This window comes from Zonotrichia leucophrys, chromosome 9 (assembly GCF_028769735.1).
Source record: "Zonotrichia leucophrys gambelii isolate GWCS_2022_RI chromosome 9, RI_Zleu_2.0, whole genome shotgun sequence".
In the NCBI taxonomy this organism is placed as follows: Eukaryota; Metazoa; Chordata; class Aves; order Passeriformes; family Passerellidae; genus Zonotrichia; species Zonotrichia leucophrys.
The window spans coordinates 8,674,871-8,693,482 of record NC_088179.1 but is presented as its reverse complement, the minus strand read 5'-3'; the positions used below and the strand labels follow the sequence as shown (position 1 = coordinate 8,693,482).

The 18,612-nt window shown below is 43.8% G+C and overlaps 1 protein-coding gene across 1 annotated transcript; it reads left to right on the top strand.

Annotated features, from left to right (window-relative positions):
• The first annotated feature begins 826 nt into the window (after nucleotides 1-826).
• On the top strand, nucleotides 827-18,037 carry AP1S3 (adaptor related protein complex 1 subunit sigma 3). Its single transcript, XM_064720990.1, has 5 exons — nucleotides 827-1,031; nucleotides 14,048-14,226; nucleotides 15,384-15,492; nucleotides 16,466-16,603; nucleotides 17,555-18,037. The coding sequence occupies exons 1-5, from the start codon at nucleotides 1,029-1,031 to the stop codon at nucleotides 17,588-17,590; spliced, it is 465 nt and encodes a 154-aa protein (XP_064577060.1). The 5' UTR covers nucleotides 827-1,028; the 3' UTR covers nucleotides 17,591-18,037.
• The last annotated feature ends 575 nt before the right edge of the window (nucleotides 18,038-18,612 follow it).

The window sequence follows — 18,612 nt, the reverse complement described above, 5'->3', positions numbered from 1 at the left end:
CAAATTTGCATTTCCAGCTGGGAGCAGGTTTCAACCCAACTGTGCAATTACTTTTGGCCAGGGATCCGTCTCCCTTCTCTGAAGCCAGAGGCTGCAGAGGGGTTGTCACTGACACCACAGGGATCCCTGAAGTCCCCAAATCCCTTTGGATTTATTTCCCTTTCTCACTGATGGCTCACAGGCACCACTGCACACAGGAGCAGGGCACAGCTCTTCCCTGCCTGAGCAGCTGGGATCCTTATCCTGAACTGATACATGCTGTGCTCTGGAGATGCCTCTCCTTTAGACTACAGACATGGGATTTAAGCTTGCTAAATCTTCTCACTTTATGCCCATGGGGTAGGTTGCATCTGGATCAGACTCCTGGTACAAATCTGAGAACCCTTAGGCCTGGATTTAGAGCTTTTGATTCAATGCTGAGTCTGTGGATGTTACACATTCTTTTGGCACCAGCTGCTTATCAGCAAATCCCTGCCACAGGTTAGGGGATTTGCTGATGCCTTGCCCTCTCATGCAGCTGCATCACAAAGCACCGCTGAGCCAAGCCCATCCGCTGAAAGTATTTAAACTATCACAGTTCCATTTTGATGGAGATGGGCAGCAGAGCAATCATGCCTGTAGATCTACCCGTGTCTTTAGGGCATGAATGCTTGACAGGGGAGTAGCTGGAGCCAGTGAAAACATGAAGTGTTTTATTGGTGTCGGGAATGCCGAGGTGCGAAAGGCGCCCTTTGAGCGGCTCACGCTCGCACGGGGCAGCAGGTGCGGTCACCCCGTGCGGGGCCTGGCACACGCGGCCTGCCAGCACCCTCACAGCCGGGCCGTGCCTCTGTGGGGCCCTGCCCTGCCCTGACCGGCCCCTGCCCGTGCCCCGCGGCGCTGCCCGGAGCGGCGGGAGGAGCGCCGGCAGTTCTCTTTCGGGGCATTGTGGGAAGGGAAGGCGATGCGGCCCGGCCTCACCTGAGCGGGGCGGGCGGGACGGAGGCGGCCGGGCCGGGCTGGGCCGGCTCCCAGCCAGCCGCCGCACCATGGTGAGTGAGCGGGGCCGAGCGGAGCGGGGTCGGGCCGAGCCGGGCCAGAGCAGGCGCCCGTGCCCTGCCGGAGCCGCCGAGCCCCTCGACGGGCGCGTTGTCAGGGCGCGGAGCGAGGCCGGGCGGAGCGGCGCTGCCCTCGGCAGCGGCACGCTGAAAGCCATTCCCAGGCGGGCTCGAACCAGGTTTGCGCCTGTTCGGGGAAATGAAAGTTCTCTTCTTTTCCGCTTTGTTTTCCGACTCTCGGGATGAGTCCGGGTCACGCCGAGAGCCTTTCTCAGACAATCAGGAAAACAAGGCTGTTACAGAGAGGCTTTATTTATAAAGTCTTGCTGTAACTCGAGGAGCTGAGGTGCAGGTCGGCTCCAGTGCCTGCAGAAGGATCGAGTGAGGTTTCGTGTGGATGTGTCTGTCCCTACGCTGACTGGGGGCAAGGCGGGTCCGTGGTGGGGCTGGGTTTTCCTGTGACGGGATCGTTGGGAAGAGCTTTTCCCCAGGTGTATTCCCTGTTGTCAGGTAAGTGGAGGGCTTGCACTGCAGCGTTACCTCCAGCCCGGGTGCCTCTGCACCACTGCCGGGTCTGATGGGGCTTGTTGGGATTTGGCTGCACCTTTCTATCAGGTGAGAGCGTGTGGGTCTGGTTCTGAACCGTCTGTCGGTCACCAATGTCACTGTGCTGCCCGGCTCAGGGCTGGCAGTGGCGAGTGTGAGCTTGGAAGTGGCAGCAGCCCTCCGGGTTAAAGGGCTACGGGCAGGATCCGGGGAAAGACCCTTCGCCTTTCCAGTGCTGTCTTGGTGTTGGTTTGCTGAGATCAGAAAAGGTTGCTGTGGATGCTCTTTTCTGTAAAGAATGGTGGCCAACACCCAGAGAGCAATAGCTGGATGTTCCCCACGGGGTGGGGGGACTGCCTGCTCCCAAGTAGTGAGATGGTCAGTGATGCCTCTTAATAGAGAAACCATCTCAGTGCTTGATAATTCAGGCTTGAGGCAGGTTCTGCGGGCATGCTCCGAGCTGTTGTCTTGCACAATTTGCCCATTGTGTGCACCTGTAATACCAGTTACTGGCAGTGCAGCTGAACAGAAGCCTCTCAACTCCTTCAGTGGAGGCCAAGTGCTGTTGTTTGTCTCTATCCTCAAAGGCAGAGCTGTGTTGTTTCTCTTCAGTGGTTAAGCCAGAATGCTAAATATGTGTTAGTCTCCTGTATTTAGAAAGGTGTACCTGTCATTATATTTGCAAATAGAATATGCACAGTAATGAGTTTACAGATGGCAGGGCAGTCTCCACACCTTAAGTCCCTGTAGAGATGTAACTTTTCTGGTTACACCCCGAGACAGCCCTACATACCCAGTTTTCTCTGGTAAAGCTTATGTAAACAACTGGAGTTCCTATTTTGCCCTTGAAGGTCAGTAAATATGGGAGCTGATTTCAGGGAATCTGATCTCAGAACCCTCCTTGATGCGGGTCCTTCACACATGCCAGTTTTCAAAGCACTCACCATAGTCCCGGGGGAGCAGTGCTTTTACAGGAGTGCTGCTATTCTGCTATTGACGATCTGGAGTCTGCCTGCTGTACTGATGGTTAGAATTTTACAAGGTGAGTGTGCATTCTTACAAGTAAGAATTTTATTTTTCCTTTTTTTGAGGCCATAGTACAAATGCTTTCTGACGTTCCTGCATTATATTAGTGCTGTCAGCCTTACCCTCTTCTTCTCTTGAGGATCTGGTGCTGATGAAACAGTGCTTTTGTCAGAGAACTCTGGCTTTAAAATTCTCTATAATCTAGTCTCTGGGAAGGTCTTGTTAACACTCGGCTGTGAGTCAAGAAAAAAGGGTTTGCTGGGTTACAAACCAAGAGTTAGCTTTATCCAGGCTCATGAGTGATGAACTTTATATAGGTAATTTAAACTTTCCATAGACTGGTTCCTCTTTTCTGAAATTTTGGAATGAGTTATGCTTGCCACAACTGTGTTTTGGGATAAAATTAAAGGTGCTTGTGCAAATGGTACCATGTCTTAGCAAGAGGGTTGTTCCTATTGTTTGCTCTCTTGCAGATTTCCATGTAAGTTTCAGGGAAGAGTTTGTTTAGCAAAACTGACTTCATATCCAGCTGAGAAACAAAGCTTTTATGCCCAGCTTCTGCTTTGTGACATGGTTTTTTTAAAATTACTTTTTAGAAAGACTAAATTTTCCTTCCTCTCATATGTGGGTGCAGCAGAGATACATGTCATGAGGGATTGCTGTCTCAACAAAGTCAGAGAGTGGGGAGAGAGCAGAGAGGAGAAAAAGATAAGTCTCCCCAAGGACATGTGTTGCTGTTAGTCTCTTGTGCCTGTAAGTGTTGCAACACCTCGATCCTACTGCTGCCTCCGTGTTATCAGGATTACTTTTGTGAATAAATACAGGGCTCTGCTTGCGTAGTTCTGCATGCAGAATTGGTGCCTCTGTAGTAAAGGGTCTGATTCCCTCCCACCTGTGCTACTCATCACTACAGGGAGACAAATGAGTACTTGTGGGCATGATCTGAAACCCTGGAGAAAGATCAAAAGAATCCCATTGAGCACAGTTGCTCTAAAAATGTACTTGGCCTGAATAGAGAAGGAGTTGGCAAGCACTGTTTCCACTTAGCAAGTCATTTGATAACCAGTCCCTGATCTAGAAGCTGGGGTGGAAATATCAGATGCTGTGACTGCAGCTGCTGACACCTCCCTAGTGTTTGGAAATGAACTCTCAGCTCTTCTGAATATTGATCTCATCAATGATGCCCTTAATTGTGAAAATTGACATAGATCTGCAAAAGACGTTTTCAGTGCTGCACAGAATTTACTATTTACAGTTCTAAGAATGACTGCTTATTTTCCACACGATACACCTGTGTATTGGCCTCAGAGGACAATGAACTTTGCCTCTAAGCATTTACCTCTGAAGGACAAGGAAGGCACCAGATTAGAACAGATGAGAAGGGAGAAAATGACAAATAAATTAGTGTATTGTTGAAGGCAGTGATTATTATGCTAGATGACAAAAAAAGTTCATGTGGTATTTCTTTGTTAATTTGTCTTGTAGTGAACTTTTGCTGTGGTAGTACAGAATGGCAGTGGAATGGCATCTTGTGTAGGAGATCCTGAGTTTGTAGACTTTCTGCTTGCAAAGAGGTGACTGCAGGGGAAGTGATAGAAACACATGAAACCGTGAACACCAGGAAGATTGGTTGCTACGCAAAGAATCAGGGTACATCCTGTGAAATTTTTAGGCACCAAATGTATAAAAAATAAATAGGAATACTCTTTCACACAGTGTAAATGACTGTTTTCAGTTCACTGCTGTGGATGTCCCAGTAGTTAGGCAGTTCATAGAGGGTGGGGCCCAGGTGGGTTGTCTGCATGCAGTTTCTGTCCCTAATTCTTAAACCTGTGATTCCTGGAGGGACTGCCAGATGCTTTTACACATGCTCTGCTCATTATGCTTGTGCCCTTCTGGAAGCTGCTTAGAGCAGAGTACAGCTCAGGGGCAGATCCATAATCTGGCATTCTCTTACTCGCTGTCATTCAGTTGGATTTTAAAATAGCATTTTGTGGGATTTGTGAGGAAAATGTTGGAAGTGTGTAATCTCTGACTTGCCAATTTTGGATGTTCCAAGTGCCCATGACCATTTACAGATTGTCACTGCTTCATAGTGGAGCCCACTCAGGCCATGCAGGAAGTCCCATTCATGCTTTACTGGCCCTGGATATTAAGTTTATTCCTGGAAAGCAAAATAAATGTTATGATAGATCATCTGCTGGTTATTTTCTTAATAATCAGCAATGTAGTAATTCTTGTTTTTCAAAATATATTTATTTTTTGCTCAGAAATAAGGAAACTGCAGGCATGTCAGAGCTAGGAGTTACTAGGATGTGGGATGGCTTTAGAGAAAGCCATGGCATTTAGGGTGGGCAAATGGGATAATGGGCAGCTGGGTCTGTCCTGAGGCAAGAATATCTATATCTTTAGTTACTTCACAATCCCATGCTTTATAAATGATCCCATGGACCTTCTGAAGCCATCATTTACCTGCAAGAGCTGCAAAACGACAATGTGATGAAAGTACTGAGGAAACTGGTGAGTCAGGGAGGGCAAATCTCTGAGGAGCTTCCCCTCCCTCAAGTACTTGCAAGATTTCTGCTTTGGCATCCACATCAGGCATTTCTGTGAGCCAGTCATGGTCTTGCTAGTGATGCGTAAATGTGAACAATGCTGCTTGTGTGAAAGGATTCTGTCTGTATCACGTGTGCCCAGTTCCTGATTTCCATCCCTGCCCTTTCATTTCCTGCTGTCCTATTCCTGCAGGCTGTCCTCTGCATTTTCTTGGCTGCGTTGGCTCTGTGCTTTCTTGAGTGTCACCCCTGGGCCTTTGCAGTTCTGCAGATGTTGCAATGTGGAGAGGGAGTTGCAAGATCCAGTCCTGCAAGCATGGCACTTCATTTGGGAGTAGGAATACAGCATGCAAAGACATTGGGCAGGATGGGAAGGTGCAATTTGCATTTTTGTGTTTGAAGGCAAGCTTTTTATGCCTGTCTGGCCTGGAATGTCCTGATGTGTGTTTCTCAGTATTACAGACATAACCCCAGGTACTTCATTCATTTTGTCTTCTCTGGCTTGCTGAGTTTGTGTAGGATGTCCATCTGCTCTCCTCTCTTAGGGAGGGCATTAAAGTCCCTCTTCACTAACCAGTAAATCCCTGGTGTTGCCTTGCTGCTTGCCTTTGGAGCTTGGGATACTTTTGCTCAGACACTCAAGCAGTTCTCAGTGCTTGTTAACCAGCACAGGAGCTCTGAGGTCACCATCCTCTGCTTAGCCCCTTGGGGTAAGTGATGGGCACAGACTACAAAGGAATGAGAAACAAGCCCACTGTTTGAGTAAAATGCAGAAATGTACCGTGTTGTGCCTTTGTTGTGCAAGGCTGTGTGCTGGAAGGAGAGCAGGTGAAATGTTGGGTGAGTGCCTGTGTGCTCTGAGCTCTAGAGAAGCTGTGGGAAGTGCTGCATGAAACTCTGAACAGCCTCTGGGCTCAGGAGATGGGATGGGAAAGAGGCAGTGCCTCAGGCATTTCCTTGCTTTGAAGTCCCATGAGAGAACTTGGAGAAACAGCAGAATGAATTTGTGATCCTTTCTCATTCTACAGGCTAAATGTTGGGCCAACATATAAAGCAATTTGGAGGATTCTCTGCTCTGGCCCCTCCTTCTGTAAACAGTGGTTGCTGCTTTTATGTTTATGCTTAGGTTAAATCCATGTTGGTTTTTTACCTTAAAGAAAAATTGCCATTTTAAAAGGGAAAATGGAGAATTTCTCAATTGAAAATGCCTAAGTTAAATGCTTCAGTGTTTCCAAAAGAATATTCTTGCTGTTTCAGACTTATAAACATGATCTGAACTCACATGTATCTTTAGTCCTTTTGGAGCTCAGATTTTCTGTCAGCATCTTAATGGGTGTGAGGCTGCTGCCCATCTGCACTGTTCCTGCTCCACCAGACCTGGGAATCACCAGGCTGGAGCACTGTCTGTCAGCTCCTGAGGAGCCAGCTTAGCTTGTCACCATCTGGGTGTGCCTCCCTGTCCCAGAGCAAAGGTTTTTAACTTTGCTCCTGGAGAGGTCAGAGGTAAGGGAAGTGCCTGCAGTGCCTCCATGTAACAGGGCTTTGCAAATAACTGATAAGGCAAAGTGGAAATGAAACTAAAAGAGCTGCACCTTTTGCAGCTCCACTGGGTGAGATTTTAGCTCTGTTTCTTCACTTGGGAGTTCAAGGAACAGGCTGGAAAAATAGTTTCTTGTGCCTGTAAAGTGCACTGGGGTTGTAGTGAATTAGGAGTAGCTCTCAGCAGCTTGTTCAGCCTCTCCTCTGGTCCTTCCTCCTTGTAGCAACCTAAGGAAGGGATCCTGTGCCTCCTAAAAACATGTAAGCAAATAAAAACACCTCTAAGAGTCCAGCCTAGGAGGCAGAGGGGATGTGATAGCCAAGTTAATAATTGTTTCAAATCTCTTCAAACTGCTGCTTTCTGTGAGCTCAGCCAGCTCCCATCCCTGCTGTGTGTGTCCTGTGGTGGCACTGAAGGGACAGTGCTGTGGCTGCTTCCCTGGCCTGCTCTCCTATGGCAGAGCCTGGGCCAAACTCCAGCCTGGTCTCTGCTTGCTTATTACCTGAAATCTGGAGTAATTCCACTGGCAGGAATAAAAATGTAAGAAAATTAAGAGTAATTATTCTCTGTAAGAACTGGATGTCCTTGCCTGCATCTACCCCTTTGGGGCTGTTTTGGAAAGCTGCCTCTGCTCTCCAGAGCAGGAAATCTGTGTGGTTGGTGGGACAGCCCAGCCTGTGAGGAGGAGGCACAGGCATGCCTGTGCTGTAGGACACTGGGCAGGAATGTCACCAATCCATGCCTGTGCTGTAGGAGGACACTGGGCAGGAATGTCACCAGTCCATGCCTGTGCTGTAGGACACTGGGCAGGAATGTCACCAGTCCATGCCTGTGCTGTAGGGAGGAATTGATTCACAGGTGAAGGAATGCCACCAGTTTATGAGGGATGAGCCGAGGTTGGGAGGACTCAACCTGCTGGATGTAGAGATAAGCTGGAGTAGAGCTAGAGGGAGCTTGGGCACTTAGAAAGCTCCCTAAGCTTTGTTTTCTGGTTAGGCATCAGGAGGGAGCAGCTTGAGCTCAGCCATCCTGTTTTGATTATAGTTTTATTTAACTCAAGTGAGGCTATTGAGAAGGTTGTTGCTGTCTGGATCGATACCATGTGTTATAAATATCCCTCAAATGCTGGTGTGCTGGTCCATTTAGAATCTTCTGTAATAAGATAAGGGTGAGTGCTGCATCATGAAAAGCATAAAATCAATGTGTAACTATGGTCACGTGTGCCTGTAATGATCTGGCACAGCTTTTATTGCATGGACTTTGGATGTATTGTTCAGGGGAAATTGCTCAGAAATATTCCTAATGGAGATTAAGTGAGGAAGAATCCTGTGCCAGGTAGGCAGCAATACACTTCTTCAGAATGTCTGTGTTGCTGGATTTGTGCATATTTTCTTTTTCCTTATTTGCTTATATAATGCAGACTAAGAACATGTTTGAAATTTTAAAGCTGAGAGCCAACAGTATTTAACAAACATCTGTCAGCTCCTGTGCTGCTGTGAGTAAATGTTTTAGTGACAGAGCAAACAAGTAAGGAAATTAATATTTTTAATAAAGTAGTCTCTTTTGAATTTTACATATTTGCTTTAGAAGTATCTGAAACCCCAGAGTGTATACTAAAAGTCAGTAGTAGCCAGATGGGATTTCATGTAACAGCAGAATACCAAAATACCTGTACTTGAGTGTGTTAGTATTCTGTCTTGTCCTGATGTGGGTAGATTGTTAATAGGCCAATAGGTCTGTTCAGTGCATGTTTCTCATTTCACCCTAAACACCTGGCATTCCAAACCAACTGTGTGTTCACAATTTTTTTCTTTTTAATTTCACTGTTTACCTACCCCCCTCCTGAAAACAAAACAAACCTCACTAAACAAAGCACAAACTAAAAGGAATTTTTTAGTCCTGAAATGTTTTGGAGATTAAAAAAAAAAAAAAAGCTGATGGCTGGAATAATGTGAATGTTCACATTTTTTAAGAGAAAATTCAATGAAAGTAGGTTTTGTTCATTTTCAGTTGTGATGTAAAAGTAAATACTGGTAAAATACTGGACAGTTGTCTATGTTGGGAAATAGATTCTTTCATATCAGAGAAAAGAATGAAAAATAGTAAAAGAAAAGCAGAATATGAGCTCTGTTAGACTAAAACAGTGGCAGCAGATGAAGCAAACTTCAAGGGAATCAGGATAAGTGAATAAAGAACTTTCACATAGCAAGTTGCTTCCTCTCCACCAGGTACAGGCAGTCAGGCTGGTTTTCCCCAGGCTTCTGCTGGCAGCTGAATTTCTGGATTTTCATGCCACTTCCCATTTTATGTGGTCTGGGAAATTTCATTGATTAGCATGTCTTGTGTTGTCTGTTGCCCTGCAGAAAGTTTTAAGGAAAGCTGAAAGTTTCCTCACTTTGCCAAGATGTCTGTTTAAGGATAGCAATTCCTAATTTGCAGATCTTACTTACATGTGCATTTAAGGTGTCTGTTTTATAAAGGTGGCTTTGATTTTGGAGGGCTCTTAACCGAATTTGGAGAGGTTACAGCTGAAGCAGAGTGTAAGTCCAGAGCTGCTTCACCAAGCAAATCCTTGCCCAGCCACACACCCAGACAGGAAAGAGGATTCTTGCTCTTTTTTCTGCAGTCTTCCTCTTGTGCCTCCCCTCCCCTGAGGCTCCTTGGTGAGTTCCCATCTCTGTCCTCCTCTCCTCCCCCAGGGACATGGAGAAGCCAGATGCCACAGAACAGGTTTGGAACCAGTCAGCAAATGTTATGCAGGTTGAATTACAGGAAGAGGAGCAGCAGTTCTAGTGCACATTCTTCTTTCTCACAGTGCAATGAATTACAGCTTCTTGCACACCACTGGAGATCACCTTGCAGGAAGAAATTTGGCATCTTTTACATGTTTGTGTTATTAAACAGTGAACTGGAGAAATTGCTGTAGGAAAGGAAAGCTAGGAAAGTCCCTTTCCCATGTATTCATTTTTATCTGCTACCCCTGCAGGTGGTTGGTTGTGTATGGAATGAAATGCAGCCCTTTAGACAGTTGTACTAATTGTTGCAGATTAGGTTAAATTTTAAACCCTCTGTAAAGGCAAAAATGATCCAAGTTTGAGCCTACTGAGGCAGTTGTAATGTGTTTGATAAGTCTGAAGTGTGTGATGGCCAAACAGTGGGGAGGGCTGCACCAAAGGGGACCTGCAGTCCTGGCAGGGAGCAGGCCAGAAGACAAGTCTGGGTGAGCTGCTTATCAGATTGTTACAGCCCATTAGTTAAAGGAGGGAAAGGTCTCCCAAGGAAGGTGGAAAGAAATCACAGTGTGTGTTAGTTTCATTTGTCTCTCTTGTATTTGTTGTTCATGAATATGCAAACCTTCTGTATTTTGCCTTTTTGATGTCTATTCTGTTTATTGGTAAATTATTTCATGTCAAAGTATAGCATTTGATTTTCTTTTTGTAGCCCTGAAACTAAGGGTGTTGGTTTTTATCCTGGTACAGTTGTGTAAATCTTGATAGAACAGAGGGCCATAACTTTCCAGTCTGTTAAGTAACTTACTGCTGCAGTTGATTCATAGATGCACGAGAAAGGGGTAGAGTTTCATGGTTTAAATGCTTGATATAAAAAGTACCCCAACAAACTATTTTTCCAGTATCCTACAAATAAAAAATGCAGTCATTTGGATTACTTGCTGACGTTTATGGTGGTCATTTTGCACAGTGCTGTGGGTGGTTTGGTCTGATTCAGTAAAACAAGTTAATAAAATTAGTCTCAGCTCCCAGACCAAGCTTGTCTCCACAGACTCCACATGTGAGGTAAGCTAATGCTCTCTTAGGAGCTGTACTCTTCATCCCAACCCACTCAGTCTTGGACCTAAAAATTCCCTCTGGCATCAGCTCTGGCTCTGGTGATTGTTAGTCACAGCCAGCACACCCTGGGATGGTAAGAAAGGAAACCATGCACTCTGCTTTCTAAGATATTCTGCTTGCAGCAAGTCATTTACCTTTGTTTTCCTCTGGAATTAGAACTTTTAAAGATGAGTAAAGCATTGCAGGATAATCTACTTCTCTTTGCAGTTTGGCTGCTGAAAACGAACCAAAAATTTCTTAATCAACATCTGTCTTGTCATCAGCACTAGAGGAAAGCAAATATGTTTTCACAGTCAAGGAGCAAGGAACAGATGAGCTGTTAGATCTGTGTTTGTGCAGTACTTCAATATTAGCAGGTTTATTGATGCATCAGAGTCTTTCCAGTGGGATGTAATGAGCAGAGCAATGACAGTGAGGAATGTGTTGTGTCCTGACAGTGGGGCTGGGCAGAGCAAAGCTGAACTGAATGGAACAGCACTGGATGTTGAAACTGAAAATGCTGAAAACCATTTAACCTTTTAAGAATGTATTATATACCTCCTACAGAGTTCCCCAAATTGAACGGGATATTTTTGCTTCTGAGTACCTGCAGCTTTCTAATAAGTTGTTTTATTACAGTAATTCTTAGCTGGCCAGTGATATGTACCTAGGCTTGAGGGGTGCATTCTTTTGCTGCAGACTATAAAATTTAGAATTGTGCCATTTTCTAACTGTATGTATTACTGTAATAATCAAATTGCCATGTGAGGTATGCAGTTACAGTCTGCATATGAAACAATGTGGGACACAACCCAAACAATGAGATTTTTGGAGCTTGTGTATGAACATTTATGCATTTAGGAGCATTAATGGATATTTTCTGATTGCAAAGTACATTGCCTCAGCTCATAAAAGTGATGGCAAGACATCACCTGCAAGTGTACAAGAAACAGTGGAGTTCTCAAAGCCGTTTTAAGTGGAGAGCAGCTCACTTTCCTATGGATGAAGCATAACATCCTGCAGTAACTAATTGGTAGAAAGTGGTGGTAATATTCACAGTGATTCCCTGGTTTGTTGGTATTTAACCTTTAGAGGCATGAGGTTTAAAAATTCCAGTTTAAGGTCTCTTGGGTCCAACAGCCGACCCTAAACCAGAATACCTTTTAATTTCCTTTTCCTATTGAAGCACTGCAGGCAAAGGATGCCACAAAGCTCACAGCCTTATGCTGAACATACTTTTGATAGAGATTCATTGACTCCTTCCCTGCATTTTCAGTCAAATCTGATCATCCTCTCCTATCTGATGATTCACATATTTATAGAAATGTGTTTATCCAAGAGTTGCTACCTCTACCCAATGGCTTATAGATGGACTCCTGCTGACCTGCTGCCCTTACCTGTGGAGCCTGTGCTCTGTTTTCAAAACACCCTCATCTGTACAAGGGCTTTGGAGTTAATGTGCTGTGCAGCAAGCAGAACAGCCTTTCATTCATCCAGCTTCTCTCAGTGTGCAAGTGTGTTTTCGGTGAGTGCTGTCCCTACATCACCTGGGAAGGGGTAACCCTGGCAGCTGGAAGATTCCCATGTGAAACCCAGCTGGTAATATGAACAGAGAAAGGCAGAACCATGGTGCTTTGCTCTTCACTGTAATCAGGCCATGTGCCCTGCCAGCAGCATACTTGTTTTTATTTAGCAAGCTTGTCTGGATAATATTATAGGACTCAACAGAATGCAGCTACAAAATCCTTGTAATTTTATCAAGCACGTTAGACTAACAATGGCAAGAGCCTTATATCCAGCCAAAGACACACATGACTAAAACCTCCCTCCTTTCTCTAAAATGATCCCACATTTGAAGTCTTTCTCAGTATAGTCAGAACTTTTATCTCCAGATTACTCAACAACTATGCAACTCAATAGCTAGAGAGTGGTTCTGAATTATGAATGAATGCTTTGTTTAAAATCCAGTAGCTTTTCCTTTTTTTTTTCCTTATGTAGAAACTTCTCTGATTTCTCTTCTCAGACTTTGCCAGTGTGGAGTGATTGTATCTTCACAGAAATCTGCCTTGTAATCTTGACAGTGACTGTGAAGATGAACTTTATAATCCTCATTTGGAAATGTAGTGATGAAGTATAGGTACAGCAATAAACTGGAACAGGAAGCAAGGAGCAGAAGGGATTAGGGTGGAGATTGGAAAACCTCTAGGGAAGGATAAGGTTAGGCTAATGGTGAGGGATGTGGTAAGAGACCTGCCAGATCAGGGCTTTGCAAGGATTGGGAGCAAGTGAGGAAAGTAAGGCTCCTGTGCTTCTCCCTGGTCCCCCCAGGATCAGGGGAAGCCAGCAGACACTGTATGGACAGCTGGCAGTGTACCTGTCACACACATGGATACAGCTGCAGCTACCCTTCCTGCAGACAACTGGGGCCTGATAATGGTACTGGTGAGAGCCCAGTCAGGATGCCTGATAAGAGCAGGGCACTCAGATGTCTTCAGCCATTAAACACATCTCTCTCCCCCCACCCCCCAGTGGGTTTGTAGGGTTTTTTTCCCATTTAGCAGGTGTCCTATTGGAGAAGGATGTTGTGCTCAAAGTCATGTCTTGCATTCCTAAAGCCATTTTCATGCTCTGGGTTAATGGGATTCTGTACTGCTAATATACATTATGGTCAGTTATTTTAACCTGCTAATAGTACTATATATGTAAATGTGAATTGATACTTTTCTCTCAAAGCCCCACTGGCATTTAAAAGCTGACTCTTGTGTATTTCAGTAATACTGTTTATGCTAGGCAGGAAACAATCATAGGTCAAACCTTGTAAAGTTATGACTCACTTTAAAGTGGAAATTTTTGGACAGTATAGCTACTGTCCTTTACTTAATATAGTATCACTCACTGAGGTCTGTCCTTCATTATTACAGTTGTCTGAGTTTCATAATATCCCAATTTCTTCAATAAAACCAGTCAAGCTTCCTTTACAAAGTAGGTTTTTTCTGCCTTTTGTTGCCTCTTCTAGGAACCTGCTGTTTTGTGATCTGAAATAGTGCAATATCAGAGTTATTACTGATTATTACTATCTCAGTCTTCATATTTCTAGCCACACTGATCCTGATTTTCCTACTGCTGTTGTGGATGTCTTTATTCCCTTCACTGAGGTATCTATTTTGCTGGAGGAGGGGCTGGTGCCCTCTTGTCACCACTGCAAAGTGGTGAGGCCCCTCCTGTTCCCCAGGGCAGGGGCAGGAAAGGAGGCAAAGCTGCTGTTTGCACAAGGTAAGGAGGATGGGTAGGAGAGGATGTGAAGGGTTTACGTAGGGAAGATGTGCCACAGGGAGGGGAGAGCTGCCTGGGAAAGAAACAGGAGAGAGGAGAGATCTTTCCCATGCTGAGCCTCCCCCAGACCTCACTGACACCGTGTCCAGGTGTGGCCAGGACTCGGATTTCTGGTGCCAGGCAGAGGAATGCTCTTCCCTGGCCTTGGCCCTGGTGTTAACCATGTTGCTTTGTTTACTCTAGATACACTTTATACTGCTGTTCAGTCGGCAGGGGAAGTTAAGGCTTCAGAAATGGTACACGACGCTACCTGATAAAGAGAAGAAAAAGATCATTCGAGAAATTATTCAGATTATTTTGTCTCGCAATCAAAAAACAAGTAGTTTTGTTGACTGGAAAGACCTCAAGCTTGTTTACAAAAGGTGTGAGTAATTTTGTAAGAACATATAATCACTGTTCATATGAGTAACACATGCTAGAAGAGGAAAAACAAAGGCTCACCTAAGGAAAAGCAGCAAACAACGCTCGTAGAGCTGGGCTGAGTTAGGAGCCTGCCATTGGCAATCTGGGTATAGCAAGGCAGGGTCCCCAGACAAACCAGCAGGGTAATTGTGGGGTGCAAAATACTTGTACAGTCTGTCAAATGAGAAAAACACGAGTAATGTAATGGGTATTGGTGTTTAGAAGGCATTAGACCTCACTGCCCCTTCAAATTCCACAGGGTAGCCTGGCTGAGATGTGTGTGCTGGATTTTATTATCTGTGGAGATTGGAGAAATTCTTCCAAAGCACTTCCATAATTCTGTCAAATTTGGTTTTGAAATATTTGTTGCCCTGGAAAGTGTTAATTCTCATTTCCTTTTCCAAAGAAATCACTGATCCCCAGTTACACAATGCCCAATGTAAACTGCCTGTTTGTTCTCCTACAGTTGCAGCATTAATGTGTAGTGCACTGAGTAAATTAATCATCTCCCAATAAACTGAGTTCCCTGCTGTGATGGGAAGCATATAAGCATCTGACCAGAAGCTGTGACAAGTTGGCCTCCAGCCACAGTATCAGCAAGCTGAATAGATCTTGGGTTGGTTTAAACATAGTTTTGGTGCAAGTTAGTTACAAAGCTTCTTTGGTCTAAGCAGCTTCATGCATTCTGGCCCTCTGTAAAACACTGTCATTTGACAGCCAGCAGATGACAAATGCTGAGATGTAACTTCTTTCACCTTTGCCTTATTTTTAATTAGAAGGGGTGGCTTCTCCTACAGTCTGATTAACCCCACTGACTGCAGTGCTATTGCAGCAGGAGGAGGAGACCTGAAGGAGCTACTTATTACTGATTTATTGCCTTGTTTCAGTGTTACAGGTGTCCCACTTTACCAAGAGTGAAGCTGTTTCTTCTAACTAAAATAATTGGTTGAAATAATCTGATCTTTGAAAGTGTCCTCTGGGACACTCTAAGAGTGACAGAAAATGTTTACTTTAGAGACTAGATAAGAATTAACTATCAGGTGAATGACCTGTAAGAGAGGAGCAGAGCACCGAGGTCCCAGCTGCTCACTGCCATATGTTTGCTGTGTTTCCCCAGGTATGCTAGTTTGTATTTCTGCTGTGCAATAGAAGACCAGGACAACGAGCTGCTGACACTAGAGGTCGTTCATCGATACGTGGAGCTCCTGGACAGATACTTTGGAAATGTAGGTTTCACTTTCTCCCATGAACTCATTCCTGTCTGTCTGATAAACAAAATTATGTGGAGCTGATTTGCTTTGTGTTCCATCTGCTGCACTTGCCCTGCAGGAACTCTCAATCCAGAATGAAAATAATTATTAGAGTACTTTTTAAAACAGTGCTGAAATGATCATAAGATTGTTTTCTCAGCCTTTTCCCACTCACCCAGAATTAATCTTGATGCTTTGTATGTCTGTTTTGGTATAGAATTTGAAGGGAAAACTTCAGGAAAAAATATTAAAAAGACTCAAAACAGGTTTGGTTTGGTTTTGATTTGTTTTGTTTGTTTTAGTTTTGATTGATTTGTTTGGTTTAATTCTCTTTCCTGACATCTTCAGATATACCAGTTTTGTTTGTCTCATAATACTGTGTAACAATTAAGGACATAGAGGCAAAAGATAAAATAATCTTTTTTAAAGACTTAGAGAAGGTCCTAATAAGTCTTTCGGTAAGTCTTTAGAGAATACAAGAGACCCATCTTTTCTCTGAATATTTTTGAAATGATCCTGCCTACCTTAATTCATAACTTAGTTAAATCAATGTGCCATGACTCGTGTCTGTACTGCCTCAAAACTAAAAAGCAGTTGGTGGCTCCTGCTGGGCAGGGAATTTTCTTGCTCTGTGAACCCAGGTAACCCATACTACAAGGGCTGTGTAGGACCTGTGACAGGGTTAGTGGGCCAGGAAGTCAGCTTGGATCACTGACAGCCAGCATGAAGTTAATAATAAGTGGAATATCTCTGCTGTAAGTGAATATGTGGAGAGAACATGTGCAGAAGCTTCGATATTACATAACATGCAGTTTGTTTCTTCACCCTGCTGCCTGCACAGGGCTGCTTATGCTGAGGATATTTGATCATCACAAGAGCTTTTGGCCTAGTAGCACTTATGATACTGTAAAAATGGTTTAAATCTAGTTGTGGCCTCTTGTTCTGGCAGGTGTGTGAGCTGGATATTATCTTCAATTTTGAAAAAGCTTATTTTATTCTTGATGAGTTTATAATTGGTGGTGAAGTACAAGAGACTTCAAAGAAGACTGCAGTGAAAGCCATAGAAGATTCTGACATGTTGCAGGAGGTAAGGCAGAGGAGGACAAAAGGCAAACATCTCATCTTCTTAATCTTCCTTGTTTGACAGGAGATGAAAACACAGCTAAGCACTTCTGGTGCTTAATTATCCAAGAGTGTCTTGCATTCAGTTTCAACAGGTACAACAGTGCAGTTACATAAGCTTTCAATTCAACCCTTTTGGTATCATCTGCAGGGTCTTCATAAAAAGCTGTTGCTCTCTTGCAGCTTAACTGCTAGAGTTTATTAAGAAATAGTTTAAGATGTATCCAAGATACTTCTTTAATACAAGAACATAATCTAAGGTTGTATTTTATGTATGCATATGTATATATAAATACAGAAAATCTCTTCTGTTTCACTAATAGCATTGGAAACATGACCTACTATTAACATTTAAAATTGGAAAGAGTATTTGCTGGCAAACTCTGCTTTCATTCAGAAGCACCTGTGTAGTTTTTCTGTAGGGCACAGATATGTAACCCTTATTCAGAGACCTGCAGGAATTCTATTGTAACTTGGAATGTAATGAGTAACATTGAGGCAGGAATGGCAAAACCAGTTGAATGTGATGGGTTTCATCCATTTTTTTCCTTGGAAGTGAAGGATCCATCACAATCCTGAAGGGAGCAGTGCAGTGGTAAAACTGGCTTGGGCTGCGCTGTGGGAGTTGAGCAGGTTTCACCTGCTCTGCCCTGTGCACATGGAACTCAGCCATTGTGTGCAAAGGCCACTGGCATGATGAGTTTAGCCACAGCTGTGCTATGGCATGATTTAAATGGCACATTTTAAACCACTCTGTTACATGTTAAAGAAGAATTATTTCTGCACTTTAATCAATTTTATATAATTTCCTGCAAAACTATAACAGTCGTCAAAGAGAAAAAAAGTATTTCTATGAATATTACAGTACCATTCCATAATGCATCAGTTGTTTTTTTTTTTTTTTTGTTTTTTCTAGACAGTGGAAGAATACATGAACAAGCCTGCATTTTAATGTTAAACTACCTGGAGAGAAAGCTGCTGCATGCACCTCTAAAGTGCACTTCCTGAAATTCTTCCCAATGTGCCAGATCCTCAGAGAAATACCAAAAACCAATAACTGTAGGGGTTTGTTTGTATAATGGTGAAGAAGAAGGTCAGCTGATGTAGCAAAGGGTTTAACAATTCTGTGCTTTGCATTACTCTGTACATGAGTTTCTCAGAGTTGTTATTGCCCCAGTCTAGTTTCTCTTCTCGTTGCTGGACTCATCTCTTGTTTTGTACCACGTCTTTTAGCGACGGGTTTTGTCATCACAAGATGCTCCTCTGACAATACTTTGAAGAGGTATTTTTACTAGTTCTGTTCTCTGCTGACTGTATGACTCTACTTTTGTACAAATGTCCATTATTTTGAATGTAATGGTTATTCTGCTGTAATAATAATTTTTTTCTAAAAGCCAAATTGTTGTGGGCCCTGATTTCACAAACTTGTTGTGACAAGGTTAACTGTTGAAGTATATGCATCTCTTTGGGGCAGCTCCTTTCTTTCACTGTCTTCCTTCTCTTTTCTTCTCTAGTCTGCTAATAAGACTGCTCCAACTGCTCCTAGAGTGCACTCCATGCCTCCTTTTAATTTGGAAGACTGTTTGAAGGTAGGCTTCTCCTAAGTTTAATGAATCCACTTTTTGCTGCTGCATGCAGATGGCCTGTTTCTGTCTTTCCTCTCATTTTCCTATCCCCTTCCTAGATCCTCTCCAAAGGCTCCAGACTTTGAAATTGTGCAGCATGAGTGCAGGAGAAAATCTGAAGAGAAAAAATCAACCTTTGGAAGATAATATTGTGTATCTTTTGATATCCCAAACCTATATTTCCCAGTAGAGTTTTCCAGTCTCAAATTCACTCACCTGTTGAGATGATCAGCTTTCTAGTAGTTGAAGACACCCTGGTTTTTGAAGGTTGAGCAATTTAATCAGCTTTTTATAACTTTGCAAGCTGTGAAAAGGATAACATAGTAGAGAGGAGTCAGCTGGGCTGAGT

Bases quoted from the DNA above. Each gene is read 5' to 3' on its own strand.
- AP1S3 (XM_064720990.1), top strand. The intron at 15,493-16,465 runs GTAGGTTTCACT...TTGTTCTGGCAG, and splicing joins TGGACAGATACTTTGGAAAT to GTGTGTGAGCTGGATATTAT. The intron at 16,604-17,554 runs GTAAGGCAGAGG...TGTTTTTTCTAG, and splicing joins ATTCTGACATGTTGCAGGAG to ACAGTGGAAGAATACATGAA.